General features: G+C 35.7%; 2 protein-coding genes across 9 annotated transcripts in view; one reads left to right on the forward strand and one right to left on the reverse strand.

Moving 5' to 3' along the window:
- Positions 1–25,954, reverse strand: part of LOC131686740 (calsyntenin-1) — a 358,053-nt gene that overhangs the window by 60,592 nt on the left and 271,507 nt on the right. The gene's annotated exons all lie outside the window — the stretch shown is intronic.
- Positions 10–23,606, forward strand: LOC131686743 (ribonuclease kappa-like). 4 transcript variants are annotated; one of them, XM_058970693.1, is made up of 4 exons: positions 10–106; positions 23,039–23,139; positions 23,191–23,319; positions 23,390–23,606. In XM_058970693.1, the coding sequence occupies exons 2-4, from the start codon at positions 23,071–23,073 to the stop codon at positions 23,495–23,497; spliced, it is 306 nt and encodes a 101-aa protein (XP_058826676.1). In that variant the 5' UTR covers positions 10–106; positions 23,039–23,070; the 3' UTR covers positions 23,498–23,606. The 4 variants fall into 4 exon arrangements, with proteins under 4 accessions (XP_058826676.1, XP_058826675.1, XP_058826674.1 ...); XM_058970692.1 differs by lacking the exon at positions 10–106 and adding an exon at positions 20,782–20,902; XM_058970691.1 differs by lacking the exon at positions 10–106 and adding an exon at positions 21,309–21,343.

The raw sequence follows: 25,954 nt of genomic DNA on the forward strand, positions 1-25,954 counted from the left end.
CTGAGTGCTTTGGCTTTGATAGCTTGTACTCTTATCATTGCCTTAAGAGTATTTCATAAAGTGAATGAGAGATAAAATTTTGCTTCAACACTAGATACAATTCAAGGTAATTTCTCGTAAATTGTTAGTAATAATTCAGAAAGAAATATTAACCCATAAATTTGCTCTAAAAATATCGAGTGTACACTGACTCGAATTCAAATGGGATTCGACGAAGGCAATGACGAAGTTCGTTTGACCTTGAATGCCAGCCTACTCATGAATAAACATTTCTGCCTCTGTTATTAGTATTTTGATAAAAAAAGCCACGCCAGACGCGTGCCGCCTAGCGGACTATTTGGTTGCTTTTTTCTTTGCGTTATACTTTTTTCCGAGTAGAACAGACTGCCGCTGATCGAAGTCTAAAATCAAGCTGACTGATGAGGAAAGCATCTCAGGGCGTGGGAGTAAATTCACTTCGAAAGCAGGAGTGAAAAAGTTAAACCAGAGATCAAACCTTTGACCCAAGATGTTCGTATAATGTGTAAAACATATTTAGGTTGAGTTGCCATATTTGTAGGACTAACGCTTTTTATTGAACTGAAATGACATGTTAGGTCCGTCGAAATGGTTTGTTCGATGTGAAAAATTTAAATAAGATCAAAAGAATATATTATATCAGAACATATGTACATATACTGTTCTGCTGATTCTGAAACATGCTGAATTGCCGATGAACTTCGTGAAGAAAAAATATGAAATGCGCTCATTAAATCGAGAAATTATAATAGCCCTTAGGAGATTGCTATTATAAAAATGTTACGCAACTGTTTGATAGAGACAGAGTATCAATAGACGATTAGGTCTGGGCGTCACAACAGAAATTAAAAATTGTCTCGCACGAATATTGAAGGGGGCTGTCTCATAAAGAATGGGAAAAAACATGATTTTGATTGCATATACCATCCAACAATGTGTGTAAAACTTGAGGTTGAAATTCGAAAAATTGCGGAAATTATAGTTATAATCACACCATGTTCGACAATGCCACACAAACTTCCTATTCGTTCGAGTAACATCTTAATTTGGAAACCATTGAATGGCTCTAGAGCTTTTCAATCGGTTTTGATACGGTACATCGCTGCTAAGCGGCCACAAATTTCTGATTAAATGAATTATTACTGACTGTCGCCAAAAACAGGAAGGGTCGAAATAACTCTGCCAAAGCTACAGTCACGCCATATTTATTCGATAAAATATGAAATGGTTTAAATTTGAAAGTTTCTTTGCAAAACTTGTACATTAGCATTAATAAATAAATATATCACGACGCAAAAAAAAAGAAACTGGCGTGCTTTTCAAGTGATCTATTAAAGAATATATTTTGTTATTTATTTATAAAGGTTCAAACCTCATGGATAATTTTGGTTATTGCTTCGCTAGGTGTACTAAATATTGATTTATGGTTGTCTAGGATCATTGTTGGATCAGTTGTCTAGTTAGCAGTGGAACCCGAGCAAAGCCATGCATCAAAATTATAGCAATTAAGTATCATATTTAGATGTCAACATCAAATTGATATCAGTTTGAACTTTTTGATATGACATCATATTTTGATATCATTTTGCTATGATTACATATTTTGCGTTTCTTAGATTTTTTTGTTTATATTTCTTTGGCAAAACATCAAATTGATTACATATTTTGTTATCAATTAAATATTTCAACATCGCAATGAGGTTTCAACTTGCTCTTACTGATAGCATAAAAAGTTTTCTGTTTGATGTCACAGGACAATTTATCTGCTCTCGAAACGATAACAATCTGAGCAATCATTACCTGCTACATCTCAATTTGATTTCACACTCTGCTCGGGAAGACTGTTTGTCAGTGTGTGTTGTGGTACATCCATTTTCTTTAGTAGTTTTGGCGCATGGTTTGCCGTAGTGTGCCGTCTGGTTGCAAAACTGGCACATGGAAGTCTGTCCAGGGTATGTGCATAGCGTTCTTTGAATTTAGGTGATATCTTGAGTAAATTTGAATTCGAAGATCAAGTAAGAAGGCATAGCTTGCTTTAGTTGCATTATGACCATACGAGCACCATTGAGAATGCCAGGGAAAAAGTGTCTCCATGTGTCATTCGTAACGGAATCTACTTCTCCGTATTACGAAATTAATTCTTTAATGTTCTTGTAGCTGGTGCGCGGTGCCAAATCATGTAGGCAATTTTCAGTCAAATCCTCGTCCAAGGGAATCTTGATTTTACTGTTGTCTTATTTTTTACTGCTGTCGTATTCGGCATCGCATACTACAGTACTACTATATAGTACTATATTTTTAGTATGATGTAGTTGAATGTGGATCACTACTACAAAATCAAGCTCCATTTTCACCTTTGACAGCTGTTCCACCTCGCGCACTGTAGATCTTCATCGAGTTTGCGTAAAGTCGATCCCGACAGTATTCTCCTTAGTGGGCACAACATTTTTTCGGCATTTTCTGTACTCCAAAATTAGTTGCGCTGTCGTTCTTTAACCGATCTTAGGGCAACTATAACTGTTTTAGGACAACTATATGAAGATAGCAATTGTATTACGGGGTTTTCATATGAATATGAAATTTCTCTGCGTTTTAATGAAAAGTCGCATCTAACGGCCTATCAATCATCAAAATCGGCTGAACAGTGCCAGAATTATTCAAATGTTACTGTATTAGAAATTTGCTCGCATGAACTTTTAACTGGACGGTAAAAATAAAAATTTGCACCGTCAAGCATTCTTGCCTTGCAAAAGAACAAATTGATAAATTTTTTTTCAAAAAATCGATTTGTGTAGGGGAACACGGGGAGACTTGACCAAGCGCAAAATCCTATTTTTGGCTATGGCGTCTTCTATTCGATTCTCAAATTTTTTTCAAAAATATTTTTATACTTGTTTCGATCCCTTAAGGTAATTTTAAAAGTTTGGAATGAAAAATCCTTTCCTTACAAAAAATACTACGTGATTAATGAATTTGCATTAAATGATGTAATTTTTTATCAAACTTTGTATGGACATATCTACTCGACTACTAATTAATATAAAAATGCTAATATACCATCTTAATTCTTGTGAAGCAGTGAAATGATTTTACATAAATTGGAACATTGGAATAGTTACTACTAGAATTTGCATGACATTGAACACAATAAGTAATGTTGGTGAGACTTGACCAAGATTTTGTGGGGAGACTTGACCAAGTGGCAATTATGCTTTAGTATCTACTATTAATGTTAATCACGCAATAAAAAAAATCCCACCGCAAACAAAAGTCTTTATATTTTAGTATTAGTAAATAAAGTTAGCAATAGTAGGACTGATTGCGTGACGTGTGAACATGCAATGCAAGCAGTACAGTTAATCCTTAAAAAGAAATGCATTTAAAAAAATCGAAATTTATCGAATGCAACCCTTCTATATTTTTTTCTGCTACCTAAGGATCTCGATAATATGGAAAAAATAATTACAGTACAGGTATACCTCGATAGTACGTACCCTCGTTAGTACGTACCCTCGATAGCACGTACCCTCGATAGTACGTACATTTTGCCTCGATAGTACGTACACCTGCCATCAATTTTTTTTCCTTTGATTTTGTAAGCTTCAACGAAGTAGGACAACTTTTATGGAAATTCTATGGGTTTTCGAATACTTTAGAGAAGTTGTGTGCTACTCACAGTAGTTCTATAAAGTCCAGTAAAGTATTTCAAACTTTAAGTAAGTCATAAATTCATTGTAGGAATCAAACAAGTATAAACAAATCTGCAAGCTTTAGGGACGCCCTACAAGTTCCAGGAATGTCTTTTCTATTTTGGGAGACTGCTGACTTGCAAGGAGATCTTTTATTCTTCAGATAATTTGTAGGATAGTTATAGTTTGGTTTTGTCAAAATTCAGAGCATCTCAATGAACTTTAAGGATGATCTTCGAAGGTCATGTGGAATTTCAGTAATACTTAAAACTTTCTATACTAACAATTTCTATAGAAAACGGAGTGTTTTCACACATATTTTACCAACCTCGGGAAATTCTGCGACCTGAACATTTAGAAATATAACAGTTTCAGTAGGTTTTGTTAACGGCTATCGATGCTTCAGTCAAGCTGCTTCATGGAAATCCTACGATATTAAGTAGAATCTTAAGAAGCTCTGGAAAGTTTGCGAAGTTTCAAGAATATTCTAAGGATTTATGAAGAATATTTTAAACATCAGGGGGCGTCTGCAAATTTTATAAAATTCTATCAAACTTAAAAAAATGCCAAGTGCATTTCATGAAACTCACACCTAATTTCAACGAAGTATTTCGAGAAAACTTACAAAATTAGAAAAGTGACGAATATCAAAAAGCCTCTTCAAGCTTTAGGTACGGGACGTCCCACGTCTTACTAACTTTAAGGAAAATTGCAAAAATTTGAGACATTTTTCGAACATCAAAGAAGATTTTAGGCAATTTTGAAGGTTAATATCTAGAGCGGTGATAAAACGATTTTTGATGAGCGATCTGCAAACATTATGTACATAAAATTTGAGTGCTGAGTCCCATACATTCTAGGAGATACAATGTTTAGAATGGAATGGGTGAGATTCGCAAGACTAGCGACTTCGATGGAGGCTGCTGGTAGTACTTAAAGAGCTGAAAAAAATAAGTATTTTCTCAACACTTCGTTTGGGGATCTTGTGAGCGTGATTAAAAAAATGTATCCGCCATATTGGTGTGGTTCAAGAAATATTTCCTAGCTCAGTAAAACCTATCTTATGCAGTCAAAAACTGTGGTTATCATATCTTTTAGTTTATATGGCTACATTGTTTTAATGTAAAATCATATCTCCTTTGCAAATATATTTAAATATCCGTTTTCGGGGTTTTTAAAGTTCATTAACGACCAAAAACTGAAAGGAATAGAAACCAATCTGAAATCCTGTATGTATCTGAGAAGAATTATTATCGCGCCCACAAAACGGGAGTTTCTGTTTTTTTTAACCCACCAAATTTCGGTTCGTTCCCACAGTTTCAAAAATTATATTGTTATTATTACACGAATCAAATATACAAAAAACAATTCCTTCTGCTTCAGGCAGATCAAAAAATTAAGAAAATCTTTATGAAATTTATTTATGAATTTCAAGCAAGTCTTACGAATTTCAGAGATTCAGGATAGTTCTAGAATTTTAAAGAAGTGCTAAATAAAATTCTACAAAATTCCTAATAAATTTGCCGAAATGCTCAAGACATTGCTACCAATTTCAAAGGAACTTACGGGACCATGGAAATATTTTTACACTCCATTTTCAACCATCCTGGTTGATGGAAACCATAACATTAAAGATTAAGTACTTGGTGATAGGTCCGTTTATCACTAATAGGGTAATGAATTTAGAGATTAATATAACTTTTGTGAAGTTCCATTAAATATTAAACATAAAAAGTAATATTTTGAATTTTATTTTTGTGATTCGATAGTATGTACGTTTCGATAGTACGTACGCTAAACGAAGCGAAGGTGTACGTACTATCGAGGTATACCTGTATGTTTTATATCATTATTTTTTGTTATGATTTTTCAAAATTCTCTTGGTCATGTCTCCCCATGTTCCCCTACTCGACTGCGTCTACACTCAAAAGTATGTGTGTAAAACTTAAGTTGAAAGTTGTAAGAAAATAACAGAAGATATAATTATAGAATCCCAGTGTACACGAAAATGCTACACTAATCTCTTAAGAGCATAAGAGAGATGATCTCGCGATTTCGCCTAACCAAATAGGATAGATTTTCTTCGGGTTAATGTTTCTTAGTTTTGTTACAAGTCTCAAATTTCAAAGTGTAATTGATTTCAACGGCTTTTCTGGAGACCTCGAAACAACTTTCACAATCTTGGAATCAAATGGAATACCTGCACTGTGATGACCAACTTGAACTGCAGTTGATATTCAACAACAACAACAGTTTCCCTAAGATTTTGAGTTTTTTGTCTTTGCTCCAAAGTTTCAACTGGACGTTATTCCCTAATTACAGTTATGAATCGATTTCTTTTCGTGCAGAATTGAACTACATATTTTGTTTCCACTGTGTTTCGAAATGAATCAGCTGGTACCGAAGCACTTTGGAGTGCTCTGGTCAGGGATACCAGGTATATTGTCTTCAACGACAAGGATTCAGAATCGGCTATTGATTTTGAATTAGACGTCCCCAGATTTCCGAAAAAGTTGCCTTCAAAATTTAAAAAGTGTCTTCACAACATTTCAAATGTCTTCAAAATGAAGACATGTCTTTACATCTCGTCGCTTTTGTGCTATCTTATGACAAACGCCATTTTGGGGTAAACTGAGTTAGATATGCCACATTACTCGTCTAACGAATCTCTACAAGATGGCGTTTCCAGAATTTTGAAATTTTGCTTGGTTACTGAAATATAGCGAGAAAAGTGATTAGAAATTGTGAGTTTTTTGCTTCAAATCATTATATCTTGGGATTGGCTCAAGCTATAATGAAGTTTTAGTTGCTTTTATGTGTAAAAATGTCGTAGGAACATAATAATTTTTAAAAGAAACATACATTTATTAGGAGAAAAACGCAGTTTTATCTTTAAACTGGAAATATTGCCTATTTGGCAACACTCTAACCAAAAATAACTATTTTTTCTAGATTTCCTGAGTCATTTCCTTCTAAATACATCTAACCGATTGTTTATAGACCAAATTAAACCAAAAATATAAATAAAAGTTCATAATTGGTGATTATGACACGTCATACAAATTTTGTCATCAATACACACCTATGACACGTGTGAGTGCGACTTTTGTTTACATTTTTAGTGAAAACTCGCAACATAGTCAACCGATCTTCGTAATATTTGAGAGATTATTACAGAATAGGTAGAAGCATCAATTCTGTTCTCTGAATTGTTTCTATCATTTATAAGTTTCATGATATTCAATCTCAAACTTTAAAAATCGTTTTTCTCGAAATGTGCAAAATGGCGCTTGTCATAAGATAGCACAACAGCGACGATCTGGCATCGCTATCTCTGGTTTAATAAAACCATCTTTTTGTTTCCCAGGTAACTAACCTGAATCTTGCCTAAAATTATCCATTATTTCAAAAAGAAATATCCTTGCAATAGTTAAAGCTTAGCACGGACAATGCAGTAAAACGAGGAAAAATGTTAAAAATATCTAATTATTGAAATTACTTATATTCAAAATGGAGCAATTATGCGCAAGTTTTTCGCCGATCTAGTAGTATTTGCTCTTAAATTAATCAGGGTAAACCAGTTTTGAGAGGGACGGATTGAGAACATGATTTTTTTTTCTATTTTGAAAAGTTGGAAAATCGCGGATTTCTTTTTCTTTGTATCTAAGTTCTATTAAACTGATATTTTTACGAATACATGGATCTATCTGCGCCAAAATATGACCCTGACCTCGGTTTATTAAAAATATAGGATATTCGAGTCGTAACAATTCGGATCACTATAATGTCTGAAGATTTTGTTTCCGCGCACGAATTTTAATCAGCCAAGTAGAATTGAAAAACCTCTACCTTTGACAGTTAACAGTGTTGCCAAACTTTAGCAAACACACGCTACATGGGTACCAACTAATGCAGAAATTACTCGAGAACATTATGATATAGTATAATGCCCTTGATAAAGGATTTGAAAATATGAATTTTTAGGCTAAAATCATGAAATCTGCTATACAAAATAAGTAAGGATACATCATGAAATAAGTCAAGATATGTTTAGGTGTTGTAACGATTGGATACGGGAATTTTAACAGGTATTTACGGCTTTCAAGGGAAAAAGGCCACCAAAAACGGCCGAAACGTCGGGCAATTTATAAACCAATCGTTTGCCTAAATTTTACCGACTGAGAAGGCCGTAAACACCTGTTATAAGATAATTTGCCATTTCCAAGTGAACTGAAACTGAAAAAGAAGAGAATGTAATCACCAAAGGGTTGCAAAACTAATGGCGTTTTTGCTTGAGGAGAAACAAGGATAGCAAAATGAGATCAAAATTTGATGTCATATTTAGAAAATCCAAAACCGATAGCAAAATAAGATTTCAATTTGATGCTATTATCAAAATATGATTTCTACTTACTGTAATTTTAATGTTCGACTTTGCTCGGGATGTTGGCGCGGTAGTCTTTCATACAAGCCTTGTCGCCACTAACGTCATTTGCTTGCTTTAGACAGAATATCACAATTTTTAACTTATCTGGACGAACTTTCGGAATGTCTATTACTGTTGAATATGTATGTGTCAGTTCATTGAAAATCTTTAGAATACTTAGCGGATGATCTTTGATCCGAAAGAAGCTCAAATATGGTCCGACCGAGTTCAATCAATTTTGCTATACGAGAAGATGGAAGCTGGGTCTTTTCAGGATAGTTTATTCATGCCCGTGCCTAGATTCCAGCGCAAAGTTAAAATCGGCAAAACTTTTTATATGATTATCTATAAATGAGGAAACATCCGACTGCATTGTGACATTACTTTGACCCTCCAAATTTGCTGTCGAACTGAAACACCTGCTCCTCCAGATTGTGTCGACTGGTGTTATGCAATGTTTGTTGTGACAAAAACCTAAATGTTTTCAGTTTTTGAGTTACGGCGGATTATCATATCAACGAACAAAATAATAGTGAATCCTTGCGCATGGCTCAAAATAAAAAGTTTCCATTTTAAAGGCATAAACTTTTTTTTATTTTGATGACTCTATCATAAGTCAATTTTGTTTCGACCAAGCTTGCGGATTGCAACACTAAAAAAGTATGTCGTCTTTGTGCGTTAATGTCTCTGAAATGAACAAATATATGTTAAGGAAAAAAAATAACACACTTATAATAAAGTCCTCAAAATTAAAAGATAAGCCTTGAACAATTTTTTTAACCACCAGCATGATTTTGACCGTTGATATGATAATCTCACTTAATTGCTTAATTCATGGGAAGGAGCTTAATAGGCTATAATAAGTCGTTAAAGAAGAAATCTACAGATGTACTTAAAAAATAAGAAAAATAGCTTCAACTCTTAAGATTCAATTCTTAGTACAGTCTTGCAACATTGTGTACTTCTTTGTCTCGCGTAAAATCGATCGAAAGTATTTATTCGGTTTTCTCATCTACAACCTCACGAAGTTGGTAATATAATTTCTCTAGTAAATATTGCATCGAGAAATATTATTTCCCCCCTTTTTGACATCCTTCTCGACAGTGGTTTTCATCTTGTACTTCAGTGCGGAAACAAACTACTTCCCTGCATTGGTGCTGCTCGTGCTGCAGTTTTCATGCTGCGGTTCATAGGATCACCGACTGGTGGAAGAGCGATTATTTCGCTTCTTCTGTGCAACCGTTCGATATCGTTGTTAATCATCCGCTCAATTGCGCTGTAATTTTTTTTTCCACCCCGAGATCGTTGCTGGAAAACGCATTTTGTCTACTGGGTTTTACTGTGTTTTTACCTCTTTTCTCGATCTGTGCTGAAACAGCAGAGGCATGCATCCTTTAACATGTGCCTTGCAACCTCACCCAGCAACTCGTCGTAGAGCATCATTATCGAAACCGGAAGGCTGTCGCTTCTCTATACGTATACACATATACTTACCACCTACCTTCCCGGTGAAGAACCGTACACTACCTATACAGAACTCATCGCTCAGTCAGGCAGGCTGGCCGGAAGGAACAAAGCCAGATATTCCAACAATACCATATCGTCGTATCCAACGAGCGTCATCAACATTGAAGCACGCCCGTTGGTTCCACGTGGAAGAAAAATGAAGAATTTCAACGAGAATCTGAGAACCAAGACATTTTTCTTCAGCCCGTTTTCCTATACAAGGACTGACTGTGTTTTTGACTCTACTCTACGGGCTGCTGGCTGGCTTGAAAGGGATGCTATTTCAGGCTCGGGAGTGGGAATTGGAATTGGAGGACATTGAATTGGTTGCATCATATACACCAGAGGCTTTTGTGGTGTGACGACGGAAGTGGTGAAAATGGGTTTTTGATGAGGAAGTAAGCGTGGGATAGCACAAAAAAGGTAGAAAAGGCTTTCGAACGTGAGACGGCATTTCCTTCGGTGAAAAATATATACACTCGTTTCGACAAACAGACATTCACAACCACATAATACATATATGGTTGGTATCGAAAGGCATGGTTTTGATATCCACAATAATCCACGTGCTAACAATAGAGCGGGTATTGGGAAAAATGTTTACAAATAGAATTTTACAGGTGAGAAGTTTGGAATTTGGGACATCCGGGAAACTCTATTCCGGAACGTGTGAAAACATGATTTGGAATTTCAAATCGAACGAATTAGGGGCCATGCATAAATGACGTAGCATTTTGGGGGGTAGGGAGGGTATACCAAATTTGTGACGAAGTGTGACGAGGAGGAGGGTAGGGTCAGAAGTTGTGCGACGTAGCATTATGTTTAAAACCCATTGTTTAGAGAAAACAATTTAATGATCCTCCATTCCCAAGAGAAATGAATTTAAATTCCAAGTTACTTTTGATGCAGTTTTTCATGAGGTAAATTTTACGATTCGCAGAATTTAAATTTCAAGTTCGCAAAAATACGAAAAGATTTTGTCTGCGGATTTAACTTGCTACATTAGTTAGCTAATGTTGAATTAAATTTTCACTTCGGAATCAACCAAACTAAATTTAGTGATTTAGATGAACGTATGCTTCTTAGAATCATTGGCAGCTACAGGATTGAGAAAACTTCTCTTCGTGCTCCCCTTGACATATAAAATTCAAAACAAAACTATCAACACTATATTTGTGATGAAATGGGCTTGCACGTAATTTGATGTTATAATGAAAATATTGATAAAAGTCGTCAAACATTTCGAAAGGACATGTATTTAAAATAATTGAAAAGTATGTAATTTTTTTTTTCATCACTCGGTCGCTGTGCATGGGACGAGGGGGAGGGGGTAGGTAAATGCTACGTTATTTACGAGGGGGAGGTTAGAATTTTGTGACCAAATGCTACGAGGGGGGAGGGAGGGGTCAAAAATCGCTGAAAAAAAGCTACGTCATTTGTGTACGGCCCCTTACGGCAAATTTTCGTGACTTGCATGTTGCCGGCATTAAGGGTGGCACTCAATTTAGGAGAAAATGGGGTTTTACGTTCCAGTTAGTTTACTGTTGTCACAACTAATAACACAACCGCAAGGCTATATAAGGTTATATTGAATTTCATGATTAGGTGAAATGTGTTCAAGCAGTAAGTCTGTTTATTTGGTTTTTAACTAGCGGTTCAACCTGCTTGAGAATATAATGAGATAAGGCATTTTGTGTTTGGTTATTCTAGAGAAAATAACAAAAAATAGTCTGTTTTGTCTCGACCATTGAACATAAAACGCACGTCACGCGAAACGTACGTTTTTCCAGAAAAAAAGCATTCTTCGCCAGCAGAACGAGCTGCGGAAATAAAACAGTAATGAGATCCTCTTCCTCAATACTACCCGTTATCATGAAACACTTGATTGTGCATTAATATCCAGTAGCAGCTTGTCGGTTATCCACAAAGGGTGCACTCGAAGGGATGCTCAGACTTTATTAATCACACTTTTGCGTAATTTCCACATTTCAATGTAGAGCGCGATTGAAACAATTGTGCCTTTTTCCGCAGTTTGGCTCTGATTTTATTGCAGACCCATTTGATTTGATCCAGTCAAAACGTCGAGGGCATATCACCTTGCACATCTTTTGAATAATTAATCGACGTTTCGCTATAAATTGGAACGGTCATTTCATCCTTTACACGGATTGATTCAGATATTGATCCCAAGGGAGAAATCACTGCGAACAGTTGCTGCTCGATGTAAATTTGGTAAATAATTTACCTTTGATTGATCGTTATCAGTTAAACCTGTCCATGAAACTGCCAAATAATGTATTATTTACGAATGATAGTTCTCCGGGGGTGATGGGTTCCATGTTAGAGAGCGCTAGAAATAAAATATTTGACATTCGGTAGAGGAGTAACATATACTGATCAATTTCCAATTCACAGATTGCAATGGTGAATTGGTTTCAGATATAATTGACAAGCGACACTTAAAATAACCCAGCTGTCATTTTTATTGAAGGTCGGTTCCATGGCAGGATGAGAGAAAAAGTAATCGGCATTAACTAAAGGGTGTTACGATCAAAAATTGTTCGAACAAGAATCGGTTAAACTTTCTATTAAAAAAAATTGTTTTCTAAGTTCAATTCATCTTCTATGGATATATAAAAATCAATGTATGTTTGTATGTATGTATGTCCGCTAACTACTTCTCAACTACAAAGCCGCATAACAGTCCCAAATGTATTTACATCAGTTTTGAGTTAACCTTAAGGTTAGGTCTCATTTTTATTGTACTATCAAATAACGTACTGAAAATTCTTGATTTATTCAAAAATGTAGGTACAAAAACACTAATTAATGTCAGTTCCTTATGCAAAGTACCCGCATGCCAGTCCCATATGCACTTTGGATGAAAGCTACAACCAATAATTATCTGTTATATTTGTATTGAGTTATTTTTCGATTTTCGTGATCAAATGCACACAAATAAAACTGATTTGGGGGTGGTAGTGTAATTGTAAATTGTACACAGCTCACCTGGGTACAAAATAAAACAAAAATCTTATGGGCATGATGATTTTGCATATGGGACTGTTGTGCGTGTACCGGCAGTTCATCTGAAGTAGAATCAACATTGCTTGATGATAACTTTGTCCAAAAATAGCCACTAAATTTTGCACTCACGGAAAGCATAAGCAAAGTACTGAAAGAATGCAACACTTTATTTATTTTGATTATAGAGGTTTTAACCTTAGGGTCATTCGCCTTCGGGTTAGATAAATCTCTTTTGGAAAAATCTCTAACCCTATATGCGGGGTTTGGAAATCGAAGCTCACCTAGCTGCGCACAAGGCAATCGATTTACCAACTATGCCCGTCCCCGAATGCAACACTGTTATATAGGACGAACTGACGATGACACATAAAAAGAACCAATCAAATATTTTATTGCGTGGTCTTCGTCAAATTTTGCCCGTAATTTCACATCTATTGATGTATTTTTGTTGAAGAAAATATCGTTCCCAAAGAAATGGCTGCATCGAGAGTTTTAGTCGATAATGCAACATTTGAGCGATATTTTCCTAAATGTTCACTGAAAATAGTGAAAAATAGGCAAATTACAGCGAATCTTCAGGAGAAACATCGAAAAAATGCAATGTACACCATAACTTAAAATCTACTGAACCAAATTGTTTAAAATTTTGCACAATTCCTCTTCACATTATTGCATCATTAAAAATTATTACTATTTTTACAATAACAAGTTAGACGATTTGTTTTAACGAAAATCGCATTTTTAGCTTCAGAATGCTACGAAAAATTCAAATATGCAGAAAAAACGAAAGCATCGATCAATACCTGGAGCCGTGGAGAAGAACTGTGTATACCTTAAAAACGATCGGTCCAATATTTTCTGAGCTATGATGTAGACCACAAAACAAGTTTTCAACGAGACGACTCCGGAGACTCGCCATCATCGGCCCAACTCCCAGTATTTCGCTATGATACTTGAAGAAATATGTCTAAATTGTGCAATGATTATATGGAAAGTGAATGAATATACTAACACTCTCCGTAACATGAAAAAACTTTTAAAATGTGCCATTTTTCCGAATTAACCTTATCCACGCCCCCACCAATATTCCTTTTTGTCTTCGTATCATTGTGAATATAGAAATTTCCCCTAATATATGCATTCTTTTATTGAATGATTCCTATAAATTCGAATGATACCAACGGATTTCAAACGATTGGGTGTAGGAAAACCGACCAATTTATTTAATTTTGCTCAAGATAGCAAACAAAGAACATTGTCTACCCACAAGAATTAGATGATGTTTCTTCGTTGTAATAAAATAGTAAATTGTTATTTTAGATATACTTAAACTATTTAATTGGTCCTGATGGGTGTAGCGAAGCGCACCGGGTTACAGCTAGTACTGAGTAAAGAAAAAATGTTGACTCTAGCTTCTTTTTTCGCGAATGCGAATTTCCGTGCCTTACGGTTGAATTCTTCCATTAAGTTTAGCACAACTTTTTGGTCACTTTCCTCATCGCAGAACGCCAGTTTGTCTTGAACTTCAAATTTTCAGTGTTTTGCAATGAAAATTTAGGAAAATGTTGTTCAAATGTTGAATTATTGTATGAAAAGTGACTGAATAGATTCAGACAAACCTACCGAAAAGAACCTCCCCTCATAACAGACCGACAGGGTGCCCTTTAATGGCTAGTATGATTTGGCGTACCTTTTGCCATGTTAGGAGATACCGTGTTATTCCGGTATTCAGCGATTGCTACATCTTGCCATTATTGTCTACTAATAATTGAATGCCGCACATATTAGCGTTTTTTGGTAATAAATGTTTCATCTTATGACGCATTCAACGAGTTTTTGTGGTAATATTTTCTATACATAACGAAAAAAACAAATTTATGTTTTTTGTGCTACAATTTTTATGCTAGTCAGCTTTTTTTTGCCGGATCAGCTCCAAATTACGCTGATAAACAAGCACATACCCCCTTTTGGAGGCCTATTTCCGTAAACACACCACCAGCTTCGGTGGTAGCATAACATACATAGGTACTTCGCTTACGCATTTTATTTTCAGTGCGATGAAGAAGCGATTTATGGGAGATTAATATTCAATTACGCTTTATTCGGCTTTCACAAGAATCGCACAACACATGCGTAGGACCATGAAGAATTAATGGAAATAATGCGTAAAAACACGTACATACTGTCAGTATTCGTATAGTATGGTTCAAGCAGGAATTTAAAAGGCCTTTGGAAAAATATCTGAATAAAAACGCATGACTGCAAGATGGATTGCTAAACATTGTAATAAACTCTGATCCGATATCCCGTTTATAACCATGCATGTGCCGGCATAATAGTACTTGTGATAAAATGTCATTTTCATTCATTTGACGAATATACTGTACCGGATATGACTGTTCAACGATTTGAGAGAATTTATCCTGATTGCTTCCGTAGTACTTAAAAAATTTAAAATCAATGCATTTTCTGAATTGCTTTTTTAGGAGGAGTTTAAAGTTAATACCATACACAGCCTACAATACGTACAACTATTATTGTAATAACGGGTACAATGAACTCTTCTGTCTAATGGTGCTTACACACAACAGATCCGCAATGAATCATTTTTCACTCCCTAGAGAAAAAAATGGATAAACACATGTGTGCATGAAGGCACAACACCTAACTTAGAAAAGTTGGATTTCAAAGTTTCGTCTTTTATTCATCAGTAATTGACGTTAAATTGACTGTGCTCTATTTATCTTTAAGGAGAAAAATTAAATAAAAACCAACGTCTCTCTAAACAAGGTCCTACCAGGTGTCAAAACTGTTAGTGGTAGTGCTTTCTTATTCTTTCTTTTTGTTTGTTATATCTTACTTCTTCGAATCACACACACCAATACATGGTGTAGTTCAAGAAATGACATGACTTTTTTAAAAAACAAGAATTCATAATGAACTTTCAATTTTTTCGTGAATCCATTATCATGAAGTTCAAGGTAAAAAATTGCGGTCGTAATAAAGCGAAAAATCCGGAGATAACTTTTCACCGTTTTCCGGTGAATCCCGATTTGGGATTTTGTTCACAAGAATTGACGATCTCGAAATTAATGAAAGCACGAGAATTTGTAGCGTATGTATTTTAAAAGCATTGATTTAAGTTATATATTAATGTGTCGTGTTATTAAATTGTCTGAATGGATCTTTGGGTTTATTTTATTATTTATTTTATACAACATTGTTCTTATTCAATAATATTTTTGATCACTATAGAATGTTATCGAACCTAAAAAACTACAAGAGGCAGCCCTATGGGGTTGCACGAGGTGTAGACGTAGGACTATACTACTTAATGTAAAATATTTATTTTCTTAGTACATTTATAGTAATAATAAATCAAATATATTTCTTACGTATGGTTTAATCACAACCAATCAACATCGAGTATTACACATTGAACCAAACCTTCTTGGTTACCAGGTCATTTCATTTGTAGTAGGTGATCGAATCCGATTGAACTTATTTAAGAAGATCTGAAGAAAGAAGACAGAAAACTGTAACCGAACTAATATCTGGAACTAAACCTTCATGGCATAAGATTAGCTTGTAAAAACTTTTCGATTGTGTGTGGTGAAAAACCCGGACCAGTGAAGAAAAATCAAATTTTAGACAATATAATCACATTGCATGTATAGACCAGAATGCTTGGTCTAGTTATATTTTGCCATTATTGTAACTTTCCTAAAGTACGCATACAAATATAGCGAATGCAGTGGTCTTAATCATATATCGAAACTATAAATATACAAGAATCGAAAACAATTCTATATATGGACAAGATGCGTTTTTGCAACGGTTTTTCAAGTGGCAGTGTATTCATTCATAAATAGGCTTTGTAGTATGTACCTATTAGTAGAATCAAAATACTATAGGCTGAGTGGAAATGAATCACGTGAAGGGGAAATGAATTGATCGAACGTAAATAATAAACTTTCGTTGTGCAATTTAGTAACAAATTAGATCTAACTACCTACACATTCGACTCAAACGTTAAACCCAAGCGCACAAAGCTAAATGAATCAACGCTGATGACGATGGGTAGAGCGAAAGAGACAACTAATACCACGACTCTATGTTAACCGTGTTTGCAAATGGAGCTCGCATGTACAAACTATTTTGTGTACGAATGGTTATACATAAAAGTGTGCTGGAAACGAGCACATCATAAAAGATAGCATAGTGTTTGAACGGCAAGCACAGTCGCATTCACTGGGTAGCGTACCTCCACAGGCAGTATAACGGACTTCTAACTCAGCTACACTGGCTGTGAAAACACACAACGCAGTGACCTGCTTCGTCTGCCGCTCAACAGACAACTGAGCTGCACTGGCGAAATCCGTCCGTTTAAATAGTCGATGATGACGTCATTCATAGCAGCGTAGCGCGCTAAGTACACAAATCTGTCGTGCTGGACTAGGGAAGCGCTATCTTCTGTGTGTAAATGCGCGATATTTTGACTAGGTTGTTCATTATCTAAAATTTTTAATGCCATGATATCTAAAATCTTTGCGTTTATCTATTGGAATCTATTCTTAGAAGTATTTCGGGGCGATTTGTGCAAAAAATTTGAAAATTTATCGTGAGATGGCTGAATTACATGCGTTTAAAATTGGACCACTTTTCGTTACATACCATTTTTGTAGAATTTGCAACGCGCACCCCTGTATGGAAAACAAAGACGTAGTCCTACGTCAAAATAATACTAAAAAAGTCCTCTCTATTGCACAAGCTTCTTTTTTTGTTACTACCATCCCCACTATCATTATTGATCTGATGAGTAATTTATTGACATATTTGAAAAAAAACAAAGTTAACATTTTCTCAATTTCAAATATAATACTCCCCATATTAATTACTCTGAGGACAGCCGGTTCAATCTGACATTTGCGTGCTGGATCAATTTGATACGCTTTTTTTTTCTTTCCGCAGGTCCCGTCCCAGGTATTGATGACAAAGACGCGCCATTCACCCTTAGAAAAGGTCACACATACGAGCACAGCGACAGTTTTCGTTTTGACGCATGCTAGGACGTTCCTATATAAGGACTTTGAGCAAAAACAGACCCTGTTCACTTCGACAAAATTCAGTCTTCAGCTCAGCAACGCCATCGAACGTGTTTACATAGAACTAATCATCTACCCATTTCACACACCTATACTACTAAAGAGTATCGCAAAGCGCGCGCATATGTGAGAGCTGTCAGTTTTTTTCGTTTCGTCGCTCCAATGCACACGGCGCGTTTGTGAATATCGTTCCGTTCGCACCGACATGAGAGCGAAGAGAATGGTAGATAAAACGACATCATCAAAGAGAAAGGAGCACATCCTTCTGATGCGCATTAGCTAATCGGAAAAAAATGACGGGTAGCAACTGGAAAAAGTATACTGAAAGAGCCTGTTTGAAAAATATTTTTCGATTCTTGTTTTCATTCTGCGGCTACTAATACAGATTGGAGAGATCTATAGCCTAGTCCATAGCTGAGTCAGTCTTCCGGGACTCGCATTATATTTTTTTAATAATGAAGTGTTCAGTCAGTTCCTAAAAGATCTATACGCCGAATTCTTTCCTATTCCCTTGAAACCATTATTATATGCTGCCTCCAAAATCTGTAGCCCTTTAATAAATATTACAGTAAGAAGTAACTGGTTGGTCTTTTTGGATTTAATTGCCTTTGTATATGTTCACTATAAACGAAATGCTCGCATATTTCATGAACAGTTCTCCAAACGAACATTATAATCATTCCTCAAAGGTGCTTCCCAAATTTAGCTCCGATTAAGTACGAAAGGATTTCATTGGTTTTCCTATTGATCATTTCATTCCATTTGCCATTCTACTCACTCTCATTCCGGTGCGAAAAGAACCACATTTCCAAAAGCATCTGACATGCTAGCACAATTGCACGACGAAATTTGTACTAGTGCGTTCTGCTGGTTCAATGAGAACTCGAAAGATGGTGTTGGAATGACTAAATTGATGTTGACGAAGGTTTGTTCGTCTAATTTGACAGTGGGATATCTTGTACTTTATCATCTTTGGTAAAAACCAATTTTTCTCCATTATGGAGATAATGGTGCATATGGTATTGGTTTGGTAAACCTAGTTCCGATTTCAATAATTCTAGAGAAAATTTTCAATAGGACGTAAGTAACATTGGGAGCCTTTCTTTGATTACTTTCTCTTTCGTTTATTACGACGTCATTACAACACTTTGTACTGATTTTCCAGTACATATCGAAAACCAACGGTTTTTACTACAATATTATGCAAAGAGTAGAGTAGTAAACGTTGAAATGGCCGAGTAATTAACAGAAGAGAAAGACCTCAAAAAGAATCTCTCATTGTTACTTACGTCCTATTGAAAATTTTCTCTAGAATTCTTATCAACTCAATTATGCCGTTTCCTGTGAGACAACACGATTGACTAGAGGTTTGCTCAGAAGCAGGGTTACCATATTCACAGATTTTTCTGTAATGTCACAGATTTTTGTACAATTTTTGATCACAGATTCTTTTTCACAGATGAAAGATTTTTAGCATTTTAAGAAAATTTCACAGATTTTTGGAAATATTGCGATTTTTTACAGATTTTCTGGAAATTTTTCACAGATTTCTTTCCGTTTTAGGCATCACAGATGGTAAAAAGATTTTTTTTGACCAAAACACAGTTACCAATGTGGCATCCCTGCTCAAAAGTACATATAGTGCTTTCGTATTTGGAGCTAGCTTCAATCTTGCGCTAACATAGTCCTGTCACTAACTTAGTATCGCATTCAAGTAAATTGAAGGTGGTTCCTCTAACAATAGAATCTGGAATTTGTTCAACAAAAAACGTCAAACTTTATTCCTAGTTCTCAAACAATTTCACAGTGTATCCTCTAGTTTAAGAATTTTGAAAACGAAAAAATTGAGGATTTTTACGCAATGGGCGTTTGTTAAATAAACGAGTAGAAAAAATTGATTTTGTTCTTTCTTTCCAATAACAGCCATCGTCTTAGTCTGACAAAATTGAATCTGCTAGCAAATTTAAATTTCAAGTATAAAGAATCGAGAAGTGTTGAAACAAACCTTCATGTTCCTCACTAAAGTATGTGCATAAGTGTGGCGATCTGCATTGTTCCACAGTACCTGAACCATAATTCTTATGCGTTTCGATCAATGACGGATATAGCTCGAGTAGTCATTTAGACTAAGCTTTCATAACACTATAAAACGCTTTTGGGCTGGAACATCTAACGGTTAACAGTACAAACATTTTAAATTTACACCAGTCCAGGGATAGGGCTAATAACGCACGAAACCCATTTAGCGATTTTGTCCCATTCTCCCGAATGATCAACACTTACATAAGCCTACCTCGATGTAGACACCAAGCGAACGAACGGAAAATGCCGGCAAAAAAAAATCCAACCAGAGCCTAAATAGTGAACTAGTCGTAAATCTTTCGCGGGAACATTTAAGAGCGTTCTGATGTATCTATCCGTGTCAAATGGTTTCCAGTGTCGAACATCAAAAACCGCTTTTCGCTGTGCCCGTGTACCGTTATGCCGTGTCCCATTCCCGGGGTCGGCATCGTTATCGTAGTAGACCCTTCCAATCATCAGGTCGGATCAGCTTGCAGTGGCAATGAGGTGGGCGGTTGAAAATATGGCATGTGCCTTTCTAGCTGACAGCAACTGCACACAAACATTGATCGCTGTTGTAGCGCTGACAATGGTCCCATCACGTTGTTCGCTGCCTACTCTGATGTACGAACAATTTACGCCCAAAACTGCTGGCTCAGTGTCAAGAAGCCTCGTAAAGTTGACGATTAGTGTCTTTGTCAATGGATCCCCGATGGGTTCATGTTGTAGAAGAGGATTCTATTCGATGTGGTTCAACCAGAAGATCTAATAGTATCGGTTTTCTGCCATAATACCCAGTGGCATCATATCGCCATTGTCGACTTTTGCAACCCTCTTCTAAACGCATTACAAACTCGTGTGGTTTGTCTCTCAATGTTTTCATCTGGCAAGTCATAATAACTGTTGATGTACGGCAAAGTCTGCCCTAATGCCTGTGAGACTCCCTTTACAGTCAGCTGTGTGACGCTATAAAATAATAAAGATAAGTGAGGTGCAGTCGTTAAACGTATGATTCTACAGAGATTTAATGATGAGCGGACGGGGCGAGTGATGTAGTTTTACAACAGTTGGTATTATCAATTTTCAGTTCAATATATTTAATTTGCAAATCTTGTAATTAGAACAGTGTGAGAAAAAAAATTGACTCTGTTTTACGTATAGAAATAAACGATCAGCTACTATGTGATGAATAGTGATGAGTGATATCGACTAGCAACGTTATAATTATACTGTTTAATCACTGCGTCACAACCAGAATGAATTTTCAGTATTAGTATTAGGTCAACTTTCCACTACGACAATTTCGTTACAAGCTATGGCAGTAAATGATATTTTACTCTGATAAAAGAAGTAGAGATTGAATTTCATCCTAGCCAAGTCAGTTTCATATTTCACAAACTCGTTGCTATTCGATACATGTACGACGTACGTACCACAGAACAATATAAATGCCATTTCACAGTGACCAAGCCCAGATCAAAGCTCGTCTATGAAAACTATACGATTGGTTTGTTTGTATCAACTTTTTATGAAATAATTTCATTCGATTTTTTTAATTGCGTTGTGACGATGATGATGGCGGATTGCATACTGGCTTCATCATGTTTTTCTGCTAATTATCTAACAAAAGCTGCTTAAGAAATAGTAAGTAACAGTTCATACCATTCCAACACATACTAAAACCTCAACAGTGTGATAGCCACCATTGCCGACCGCCACCATCTCCATCGTTCACAAGGAAGGAGAAAGGATAGAATAGACGGGAAGTGTTGATGCTTTACCTACTTAACGGAAGGTAGACGACTCGTCAGATCCTTCCACAAATGTCGCGGAGTTGGAGGTTTAAAAGGTTTAGACCTAGTACAGGTTTAGAATTCGCTCCAAGCAAGCGATGTGACCTGTAAAGTATAGTTTGTTATCTAGTTGTTTAGTTAGTCTTTGTGTACACAGTCGCTCAAAAAAGAAAAAAATGAACTCTGGACAGCCGGCTACCGAGAGTTCAAATTACCTATGTTTTCTAAACAAAAGCAATTTGAACTCCAAACAGCCGGCCGTGGAAGTAAACCAGTTAACAAAAAAACGGACTGGTTCAATTTGCAGACATAGCCTTTCCATCAAAAGAGCGTAACCCGATACTTTTCGAATATTCCAGAGTCCATCAAGAAAATGTCCATTCCGGGAAGATACTTGATAGAATCTGGAATTGAACCCAATAGCTTCCATTTACGATAATTCTCGGTAAGACTCCTCCCGCCTGACCAAGACATCGGTACCACCAGGTGCTAAGGTAAGAAATGACGAGCCTCGTAGCAGTGCAGAGTCCGGTCGAATTATATCATCCACATCAGACCCCTTTATTGAAAGTTAACTATCACTAACCCAAGGCAATCAAGGGATATTCCTATCCGGAACATCCTAGATTGATCAGGAATTGAACCCGATATCTTGTTCTATCAGAAGGCATCATCAAGCCCCCTACTCAACGAACTAACTCCGTTATTGCCACTAAATCAGCAATAACCGAGATTAAATGAGACAAGTTAACACTAAGATTTATTTATTTTTTTGTGATATGCAGTTCACATTTATTTTACTATTTCACAAAGGTTTTGGATAATTGCGTTTTGAACACGTAAAGTATACGTGGAAAAATTTCTCCCGAAGAGTTTTAGCTATCGATAAAATTGATATCGAAAGCTGCAACCTCGAACAAACTAATAAACACTTAAACCGTTAGCTTCTAAATATTTTATATTGTGGAAGTGATAAAGTTAGAAATGATATTTTTTTCGATCCAGTGGACTCGACAGGAGTGATTTACTCCCACCCTCAACAGTATCAATAGTATATTTTCGAATTCCTTCATATGGTGGGAAAACGGAAGGATAAACTTTAGCTGATATGATTCATGGCCAAAGCGTGTATCAGTAGTCAGGGTGATGCTCGCCGTATGTATTTTTAACGCTTGCACTTCCTCGGCTATAGTTGTTCTTGGGTGCTTGTATAGTTCATATTTAACCCGGCCAACCAGGGGTTTGTTTTGACGATGTTTGATGACCACATTTGTGACTTAATTACTTTGTTGGTAAAGTAATTTATATTATAGGAAATTAAAATCGAATGCTATTTAAGTCTTATATCAAAATATGAACCTTGTATAAACCATTTCTATTTTTTAAAATCCATCCGTCTATTCATATTTGCAGATTGCAGTTCCACACGATTCATCACTACTATCATGCCAATTTGTGGATTAAAACTCTCGCTCTTTGGAATCATCGTTTCCATTTGGGGAATCGCTCAGTTGGTGAGTTGGATTATATGGACTTTTTTATAAAATAAATTGTTATTTTTTCAGTTCATAATGGGCCTTCTGTACCAAGAACGCTCCGTAGCATTAATTCACGACCTTCCAAAGGCGATTCATGACAAAGTATACAGCAGAGCAGAAGAATTCTACGCCGAATTCGACCGCCTTTTCGATGATGTAATAATTTTATTGTGAATTTTATGGTAGAGTTGTTGCAATAACGATTCGCATATCCTTTTCGTTCCAGTACACCTCCCAGTGTTGGATCGCTGTCTGCTTGTACATGGTAACGTTATTTTTTTCCTGCTACCAGTATTACGCCAACAGCCGTCTTATTGTTAGCAGTGGAAACTGATCAACCATAGTGATTCGAAAAAATACATTTAAACTGGTTGGGTGCCATGCATAAATGACGTAGCATTTTGGGGGGTAGGAAGGGTATACCAAATTTGTGACGAAGTGTGACGAGGGGGAGGGTAGGGTTAGAAGTTATGCGACGTAGCATTAAGTTTAAAACCCATTGTTTAGAGAAAACAATTTAATGATCCTTACTTTTGATGCGGCTTTTCATGAGGTAAATTTTACGATTCGCGGAATTACAAGATCGCAAAAATACGAAAAGATTTTGTATGCGGATTTAACTTGCTACATTAGTTAGCTAATGTAGCTAACTAGTAGACTTAGTTTGGAAGCTGACTTAAATTTTCACTTCGAATTCAACCAAACCAAATTTAGTAATTTAGATTAACGAATGGTTCTTAGAATCATTGGCAGCTGCACGATTGTGAACTGAGAGAACTTGTCTTCATGCTCCCCTTGAAATATAAAATTCAAAACAAAACTATCAACACATATTTGTCATGAAATGGGCTTATTTTGCACGCAATTTGCTATTATAATGAAAATGTTGATAAAAGTCGTCAAACATTTTGAAAGAACATGTATTTAAAATAATTGAAAAACATATGTAATTTTTTTTCATCTCCTGGGCGCTTTGCATGGGACGAGGGGGAGGGGGTAGGTAAATGCTAAGTTTTTTACGAGGGGGAGGTTGGAATTTTGTGACCAAATGCTACGAGGGGGAGGGAAGGGTTAAAAATCGCCGGAAAAAGCTACGTCATTTGTGTACGACCCCTTGTATAGATAAGCTGTTCATTCTCCACTTTTCTATGTGCTTTGAATTTTGTTATTTCCAATTATTCTAATCTAATTCATAACTGTATAAATATTATGCATAAACCAAATACTGATTCCTGATTTTATTCATAGATTTAGGAACATTATTCACATTTCGATGAGAATTAATTAATGATTCATTACATCTTGATTATGTTCTAGTTTTTATGATTATAAATTAATTCATGGTATCAAAAAATCTTTTGTGCTCTTTCACAAAATACAGTATATTATTCGCCTCGTAAATTGTTTCCTGATTCATTGGTTTTTATATGGCCGTGCACGTCGAATATGAAACCATAAAATATGTTTCAATTATCATGGTAGTACATTACATTACACTTATAGTATTTTGGTAGCACATTTTTCAGTGAAATGAACAAACATAAGTTTATAAAAATGTATTGATAATTGGCGAAGTTGTGACTTTTTCCCCGAAACCATCACGATTGAAGACCAATAGATCAACAGAATCCCAAAATTCAAAAAATTCTATTGGAATATTAGCATTTCTCGTACTTCAACGATTAATAGAATAAATAATATTTTTTCCTGCATTCGGGAACGTTTGTCCTAAAATATTGCCTTTTTAGCTCTAAAAATTGCATTAAAAATTCTAATCTGCAGAACAAAAATTTATGCATAAAAAATCGTTAACCCTTTCATGCCCAACTATTTTCTAGTACATGTAGGGTTTCAAAACTATTTTTTCTACAAAACGATGAGATCAAGAAACACGAAAAATCTATTGTCAAAAAGATAGGTGCTTCCCTTGCAGTGCTAGAAGCTGCTCAATGTTTACCTTCCAATGCTCAATACAATTCTCCAAGAATATTTACAATTGTTCGATTGCATGGAAAACGTAGCCAAAGATAGTCTAAATTGATAAGTTTTATCAGTTTTCAATAATATTGCACCATAACGAAGATATATGAAAAAATCATTTTCCGTTGTGAACGTAAACTGTCCCAGGCAGCACTGCTCAATCGGAATCGAGTCAGAATAATTGCAATAGCTTCGCTTCTAGAGCTGATCCTTGTAACTATTATTACTCAAATGCCACATTTATTAGCCTTACTTGTTTTTGTGAGCAAATCTGTTGTAGACGTTGTTGTCCACAATCAACATGGGCATGAATGGGTTAATGTAAGAGAAAAATTAATTACGATCAATTGAAAAAAATTGAAGACAATCGGCTGATTGGTTTTTCGATAATCGTGATCACAGAAAATTTATTTTTGGAAAAACTACATTTCGAGAAAATCGATTTTAAAATTTCAAGTTACCACTGCTCTTGGAAGATGAAGCGCGCTTGGAAGCGATGTAACTTTGGAGCTATTTCTCGAATTTCTATAAAAATTTGAGAAAATATTCTCAAGGATTTGTACTTTCAGAAAACGTAATAAAAAAGTTTCGATATCTTGGAAAATAAAAAGGTATGTAACCCCTTAATGAAAGTTTATAACCAAATTGAATAATGATAAAGATTGCTTGCAGTTAAAATAAACCGTAACAGAATAACAGGGATTGCAAACAGCTCTAGGCTACAAATGTACCCCACAAAACCATTCTATGGCTAAGAAAGTAGAAAAATACATGCCCAGTTTTTGTCAGTGTCCTGACATTGTTAAACTTA

This window comes from Topomyia yanbarensis, chromosome 3, assembly GCF_030247195.1.
Source record: "Topomyia yanbarensis strain Yona2022 chromosome 3, ASM3024719v1, whole genome shotgun sequence".
Taxonomy (NCBI): Eukaryota; Metazoa; Arthropoda; class Insecta; order Diptera; family Culicidae; genus Topomyia; species Topomyia yanbarensis.